General features: G+C 33.2%; 1 protein-coding gene across 1 annotated transcript in view; it reads left to right on the top strand.

The window, feature by feature from the left end:
- Positions 1–7659: 7659 nt before the first annotated feature.
- Positions 7660–8694, top strand: part of LOC133203441 (xanthine dehydrogenase/oxidase-like) — a 32558-nt gene continuing 31523 nt past the window's right edge. The window contains exon 1 of the mRNA XM_061339222.1: positions 7660–7786. Coding sequence (XP_061195206.1) covers positions 7742–7786 — 45 coding nt within the window. The 5' untranslated portion in view covers positions 7660–7741. The remainder of the gene's footprint in view (positions 7787–8694) is intronic.

Raw genomic sequence — 8694 nt, 5'->3', positions numbered from 1 at the left:
GCAGATCACTCTAACTGCAGAAAAATACCATAGAATCAGAACTCTTTAGTGTGCAGTGTAGAGGGGGTTCTTAAAGCATTTTTTTTACGTTAAATTAAAATTTTGCAACTTTGATTTTAATAGTGAAACCCATTTATCACTTTTTGATGTGTATGTTAGTAGTATTCTTAATTTTGGTGCAGAGGTGTGGGTGTTAAACCTATGAGGTTAGAGACAATTATTTTAATCAGAAAAAAATAAACATTATATTAAACTTTTTACAATGTAAGTATATTGACCCAAAATCCAATCGGGATATGAAAGTGTAAGACTTCCGTTTTCGGAAGAGGGACAGTGTAAGAAAACAAGATATTTATCTATCCTGGGACATCGATACAGGAACATGGCTGAACATTGCTATTAATTATCTTAATATTAAATTAATTTTTGAACAATACTAGGACGTTGAACTGAAGCTTATTAAAGTTTATGTTTAAATTACAATTTATTTTATAAATTTCCAGGATTTTGTCACAATCTAACTTGTTTGTCCCATATGTAAATGAGTATTACGTATTGTACATGTACACATTGTACATTATAAAATACGATGTACGGCGCTCTGCTACCGAGCCACTATACGACTTACATGTACAACTCTCAGTTAAATAAACTCTTTGAAAGCACCTTGGTCTCGTTGGCATCCATCTACTAAGTCAATTTGGTGCCCGTGATCAGTACCAGCGAAATACTGTGACAAGTATACACTAGACCAAATTGCTAACGCACCACTTGTTATTCTTATCTGTGGATTGATCATTTGTCTGATTGGTACTAGTATATAAAACATGCCATCGTTCCAAAATAGTTGGATTCACAAATGTCTTGGTGTCATGACAAGACCCTTAAAGGACCTTCTTGCCCGAAGACCAATTTTCCGACGTGCACTGCGCACCGTTTTTGCCAAGATATGAAGTTGGTGATTACCGATGGTGGTCCGTGAGGTTGCGACGGGAGCAGTCTCTAAGTTAAAAATCAAATTATATACCCCGATTGACTACCACATCGCTTAGAAGTCATCCAGTGCCTTTGTGTCTCTACCAAATCCACCCAACTTCCGGTTGCCCCAATTTTGTGGAACAATCTTGAAATTATTGTGTGGTGCTTACTAAGTGCCGTCACTTTCTATTGTTAACATTTTTATGACTGTTAATTCATCAGCAACAATTTTTCTTAGAGGAATGCATAATCAATTAATTGTTTTAATTTTTCACAAATTTTTCCAAAGGAACCCCCTGCAGACATCAAACTGCTTGCCTTAGCGCGCTCTTCTAGAGTCAAACGCCGCACACGGGGTAACTTTTTTTCTGAGTTTTGAATTAGTACAAACATAAAGAACACAACCACAAAGAAAAAACAGAAATTGATTCCATCAAAAAAAGTATAGACACGATTTTAATTTTTTCTATGAAATGGTTACGCTTCAGCAAACATTGTTATTATTTATCAGTTAAGACATTTAAATGCCTCATTTTTTATTAAAGTAACATAATTATATATCAAAAACATCATAAACAAGTTTTGAAAAGAAAAATATTAATTTATTTAGGTGGTGCGTTAGCAATTTTGTCTAGTGTACTGTAAGATGTCGAACGCGGAAGGAAAGTGTGGCAAGGTACGACGAAAATTTCTGAACCAAAAGTATCTGTAGACTGACCAAATTCTGCATCTACTTGGAATTTGATATTCAGGAATATTTATACATTTTTGCATATATTTTGGTTTGTTAAAACAAAAAAATTAACTTAACTGATTTTAAATAAAACAAATTATCCAAAGTTATATTCATGTAAGAATAAAGGTGCAGATGGATAAGATTGTTTCATAAAATTAGGAAATTTCAAAATCACAACGAAATTTTAATGTTTAACAAAAATGATATTTTTATGGAATATATATACTAGGCATAAATGAGTACTGTTTGCTCCTTATAAGTATTTCGAGAATTAAATATAAGTATTTCGAGAGTTAAATATTATAAATGGGCCAGCAAGAGAAAATGGTAGTGAGGTTAAACGTCAGATTCATTGTCACATTTTAATGGAATTTGAAAGCTGACTAAAGTTGTTTTGATTCTTGACCCAAATTCTGACAATAGTGCAACAATAATCAAATAAACATTGGCTTTTATCGTGGTCTACATTTAAGGCATTTTTTTTTATATGACGTTGGTCTGATAGAGTGTACCATTTAGGGCGGAGATTACGTCTGACCCAGTGTCTGTGGGTCCGTCATATGTATTTGTACTGATCCTGAATTAAATTCGCTGTGAGGATGCGATTGTGAAAAGGATACTATCGTGTGGAAACTGTGGAAATCACAAGAAGTCGTGGAAATGAGGACTACGACAGGCACTAGCAGTCAATTTAGATGATGCTTACAGATGAAGAAAACGCTAGAAAGTAATGATATATGTTATTAGTCCCCTACCGGTGAAACCGGAGGGGACTATAGGTTTTTTATGTTGCACCTTTGTAAGGATTTACTAATTCCAACGTAAAAGAACAAAAACTGACTAAGTTTAAACTGGGGCCTCCGATTTCAATTCGGAAGTCGGGAAATACTGATGGCTTCTACTTTGAAGGACGATACTGCCGCCTGAAGTGGTGATAATTACACTCTGTCATCTACCAAATTTCTGGGAGTGTATCCATTACATGAAAAACGTAAGTTATAATATGAAACAGCTTGCATCTTACGAGAATATCTGGCAATAGTGTGATTCAAAACACATTTTTATCCCTGTCGTAACTCTATATAATTTAATTTTGTTTGTATTTTAGACTCTGATTGGTTAATATCCAAAAAGGAACACAAATTATTTCTGTATAACCTGGTTTGGTATGGGGACCCCCCCCCCCCCCCCCCTGACAACCAGCTAAATCAACTGTATCCATACAGTCCTCTCATTTCCAGTCCTCGGGATTCATGGAAAATTCCAGATTTAATAAATGTACCTTTAACTTCAAACAATAATTCGATCTTACCACATGTAAACACACAGCAAGGCTGCTAGACCTATGTATCAGTTTTTACCTCCCTTCGCTTCCCATCACTTCCGTTACATGTACCACGGTTGTATTATTGAGCGGCAAATTTGAACTAATAAAAAGCAACGAAATTTTACACCCATAGTTATTTAATGATTTTAAAATTAAATTATAAGGAATGACTCTAATACTTGGCCAAATTATTCGAGTATAACCTGGTTTGGGTCAGGATACAGGAACTGAACATTGCTACAAATTATCTTAAAATAAAATTAGCTTGTGCACAATACTAGGACGCTGAACTGCAGCTTTGAAAAAGTTGTTTAAATTACAATTTATTACATTTTCAATAGTGAAATACTGTGATTTATTACATTTTCAACAGTGAAATACTGTGATTTATTTATTGAATAAAAGTGATATTCTCTCACAGTGTGAAAGGATACCAAAATGATATTCTGTCACAGTGTGAAAGGATATCAAAGTAAGTAAAAAAAATAATTTCTGACCTGTCATAAGATAGAGATAGTAACCAACCATCTTGATAGAGCTAAAACTGCAAATTTCTTCCCAAATATGTTGCTTAAATCAATGCTATGTAATGTTTTCAATCTCACAACTGCTAAGCTATGACGTCTCAACCGCTCAACTATGACGTCAAGCTTATGATACTGTGTTAGGAAAAGACAGGGGCAAAGAGAAAATCAATGAAAATGTAATAAACAGAAAATTCAATGTTTTGTAGATGAATATGGAATTTATTTCACTCGTGAGACAGGATTTTTTTTATATTTTCACTCGTGCTTCGCACTCGTGAAAATATCAAAAAATCCTGTCCCACTCGTGAAATAAATTCCATATTCATCTACAAAACATTGAATATCCTCTATTTATTTATTGAATAAAAGTGATACTCTCTCACAGTGTGAAAGGATACCAAAGTGATATTCTCTCCCAATGTGAAAGATATCAAAGTAAGTAAAAAAATGTTTCTGGCCTGTCAAAATATAGAGATTGTGAACTAAGTCTTGATACAGAATAAAACTCCCAGTTTCTTCCCAAATATGTTTCTAAAATCCATGTATCAATGTTTTCAGTCTCACAATTACTAAGCTATGACGTCACAGCCTATGACACTATGTTACGAAAAGACAAAGGCAAGGGAAAAATCAAAGAAAATGTAATAAACAGAAAATTCAATAATTAGTAGTTGGACATGGAATTTATTTCACTCGTGAAACATATTTTTTTTTAATATAAAAAAAATCCTATCCCACTCGTGAAATAAGGTCCATATCCTACTACTAAACATTGAATATCCTCCATTATTTTTATGAATTACCAGGGTTTTGTCACAATTTATTGCATATCTTGTTAACTTAAATCCGACTTGTTTGTCCCATTTGTAAATGAGTATTATGTATTGTACATTATAAAAATGACATTCAAACTTTACCAAACGCATTCTTCTGAGCATTCTTCTGAGCGGGGCTCTTCCGAGCGACGTTCTAAGAGAGAGCCACTATACGATCAGCTGTACGACTCACAACTCTTAGTCCATTAATCTCTTTGAAAAGACTGTCTTGTTGGCTTACAGAGGGGATCTTTTAAAGCTCCGAATGTAGGAAAAATACAGTCTCTTTTGTAAAAAAAAAATTACTTCTTGTATTAAAAAAAAAGTGCTTTAAACAGTCTTGTGTATTTTGAACTTGGAAGAATGCCTATGAGGGAATCTAGAAAATTGAAACTTATTAATTTTTTTTTAATTATAGGGGACAGAAAATATTCTACTGAAATCATGCTTGGAAGAAAGATTGAAGAGAAATGATAGTTGGATCAGAGACATACAAGATGAAATTAATAAACTGGGACTTAGCTATGTATTGAATGCAGATTTCAATGTAAATACTTATATGTTATTCAAACAAAGATTCCTTGAGGTGAATAAACATATCATGCTTTCTAATATCCGTTACAATGTTCGACGTCCGTTTTTCCAACATTTGGTTGATACTTTTGATGTACAAAATAACTTTCCTAAACCTGTTTATTATTTGTACAAAATACAGGTTGCTAGAATTAGGTTTTCTGCTCATAATCTAAATGTTGAAACTGGTAGATATGTTAATTAATGATTGTCATGACCTTTGATTGAAGTATTTGAAAAAGTACTATTATAAGTTAAGCCAATGTTTAGAAATGGAAAATATTTATATCAACCCTCCATTAGAAGAATAAATGAAATATATGGAGATAACGAACAGTATTCAAGCTCAAAAGTCCATTAAACAATACAAAATAGGAGCAGAGCAAACACGGACCTCTAAACATCAGAGATGGGATCAGGTGCCATGGAGGAGTGAGCATCCCCTGCCGACCGGTCACACCCGCCGTGTGCTCCTTGTCATAATCGGGAAATAACTAAAAAATCCGTCGACAATTCAGTGTGTAAATAATGGCCTAACAATTAGTATGAATAACGTAAGTCAGCATTTGACTTAATGATAAATTGTATTTGCTGACAAGGTCATTGTATCGACCATAGAACTTACGAACTGATGACTTTAAACGAGACAGCTGATATTCTTGTTTCATCAACTTATTTGTCAATAATTTACCTCGTTTAAGAAATTGTACATAAGTAGAGCATGCTCTTGCGTATCGAATCAACTGGGAGATCATTTGTAATTTTGAAGTGTTTCATAATTACAATTACCTGTTATAACACGTCCTATATACTTGCTATTTATTTATTATGCTCATTCTCATTTTGTAATACCTTATTATACTGTTTTATATGTTAAGTTATTACTATGTACTCTGATGTGTCGTATGACACAAAGAAATAAAAAAAACTTGAACTTGATGAAGATATCGTTAGGCCATTATTTACACACTGAATTGTCTACGGATTTTTCCGTTTAGCCGATCAACAAGGAGCATACGGCGGATGTGACCGGTCGACAGGGGATGCTTAATACTCCATGGCATCTGATCCCGCTTCTGATGTTTTTTGAGGTCCGTGTTTGCTCTACTCCTGATTTGTATTGTTTAAATGGACTATGAGCTTGAATACTGTTCGTTATCTCCATATTTCATTAGTTTGACATAGTGAAAGATTAAATGGTCATTTATCCATATCCACACGTATTCTAAAATCCTGTCAGGTATAATTAAGTCTGATTTCGGTGAACAGGATTTTACACCCCTTATCCAAAAGAGTTATTTTTAAGGGTATTAATTAATTAATTCAGATTGGTTTTAGAGTTGGTTATCAAAAACAAATCTAATAGCAAATTTGCCAAACATGTTGAATATTGTGTAAAATGTAAGCAGAAATCGAGAGTTAGCCTTCGCAGTTAACGTTTTTCTTCAGTTACACTAAATATGACAGTTTTTTAAAGTTACACTAAATGAGGCAGTATTTTTCTTATTTCTGATTCTTGCTTATTTTTTTAAGTTACATTAGTGTGGCAGTATTTTTTTTTTTAGGTTACGCTAAACGAGGTGGTATATTTTTAATTACAGTAAATGAGGCAGTATTTTTCTTATTTATGATTCTGTGGGTTTTTTTGTAAGTTACACTTAGTGTGGTATTATTTGTTTAAGTTACACTAAACGAGGTGGTATATTTTTAAGTTACACTAAACGAGGTGGTATATTTTTAAGTCACACTAAACGAGGTGGTATATTTTTAACTCATAACTTTTTACTCATTGAGGCATTATATGTATTGTTTTAGTTACACTTAAGTATTTTTCTTATTTCTGAGCCTGTGTTTATTAGTACGAGAGGAGTCCTTAATGAAATCACTGTCTTATCAAATAATTGCGGGTGGGCACTGTGTCCTGCATGCGAAATGCTTTAGCTAAGTACTTTACACAATTTATGTATGAAATGTATAGAGATAACAAAAAGTATTCAAGCTCAAAAGTCCATTAAACAATACAAATTTTGGAGCAGAGCATACACGGACCTCTAAAACAACAGAGATGGGATAAGGTGCCATGGAGGAGTGAACATCCCCTGCTGACCGGTCACACCTGCCATGTGCTCCTTGTCATGATCGGGAAATAACGGGAAAATCCGTCGACAATTCAGTGTGTAAATAATGGCCTAACAATTAGTATGAAAAACGTAAGTCAGCATTTAACTTAATGACAAATTGTATTTGCTGAAAAGGTCATTGTATCGATCATAGAACTTACGATATAACGACTTTAAACGAGATGATGAAATTCTTGTTTCATCAACTTGTTTGTCGGTAACTTACCTCATTTTGGAATTTGTTCATACGTCGAGCATGCTCTTGCGTATCGAATCAACTGAGAGATATGAACCCCGTATGCAGGTGATGAAGGTATATTGCTGCATTAGTAAGGGAAGTTGACGATTGAAAAGTTAAAGTCTTAAATTAAGTATTAAATTACAGTCTAGTGGTTTTGAACTTGTCTCAATTTTTAAGTGAAAAGTTAACAAACAACATGGACAGATCAAAACAAAAAAAATTGTTATTACATTGTTCAGCATCAAGAATTCAGTCAACAAACCAAATCATATTGCTACCGACTGCACACAAATCAAATAAAAATAAATAATTTTCAAGAACTGCACACCATAGATTTTGTCCCTACTTGGTCGTTGCATCTCAGTGGTATACATATCGATAAATTCGTCGTAACATATTTAGACCGGTAGTACAGGAATGCAGAATGGAGGAGCCGTCTGCTTTAGTCTTCTTTGTGAACGGGAAGAAGGTAATCCAATATTCCGTTATCCACCAATGTTTATTATTGGATTTTAGATTTTTCTGTTACATCATCTGTTTAAGTTCATGTTGAACTTACAAATAATTCTTTTTTGCATAGTTTTCTCAACTGAACATACACATGCAAATAACAAGTATATGCAATGGGTTAGATACATATGTTACATATTATATTGGTTATTTATTTAATAACTAGTCATTGTAGATGTTAATCTTTAGTTAAGGTTTTGTCAAAGGTCAACATGTCCAAAAAATTATTTTAACAATAGCTCCAAAACTATGTGAGATATGAGGTTAAAACTTTTACAGTTTATAAATATATTATTGATTAACAGATAGAAAGTATCACTTGAAAACAAATATTTTAAAAAATATATATTTTTTGAGAAAAAATTTCAAAAAATTTGCATATTTTTAAAAAAAAAAATGCACCTGCTTAATTCTGTACCTTTAGTGAAAACCATCATTGCAGAAATAATATATGTTTATCAATGAAGGGCAAGTTGGACGTGAATGGTCTCTGAAAGGCTGTTATTGAAAGCATGACATGTATAAAGAGAAGACCCCTATAAAATCCGCAATTTGCAATGTACTTTCGGTTTCAAATCTTCACATTTGGACAAAATAAACAGGGAAAACAACTTTCCAGAGGCTATCGAAGTCCAACTTGCCCTTCATTGATAAGCATATATTTTGTCTGCAATGATGGCTTTCACTAAAAGTACGGAATTAATTAGGTGTATTTTTTAGAAAATATCTGCATTTTTTAAAAGGAATTTTTCTCGGGCACCGTGTAATTCATGGACTGGAGGCATGGAGTGGAGTTATGGAGTGGAGTTTGGAGTCAAATTTTGGAGTCTGATTTTTTTAATTTGATTTTTGCTATTTAGAACAAAA

Source organism: Saccostrea echinata, unplaced genomic scaffold (genome assembly GCF_033153115.1).
Source record: "Saccostrea echinata isolate AGI-Se365-2 ecotype Australia unplaced genomic scaffold, CSIRO_AGI_Sech_v1 ptg000051l, whole genome shotgun sequence".
Classification (NCBI taxonomy): Eukaryota; Metazoa; Mollusca; class Bivalvia; order Ostreida; family Ostreidae; genus Saccostrea; species Saccostrea echinata.
This window is presented reverse-complemented; position numbering and strand designations above follow the sequence as displayed.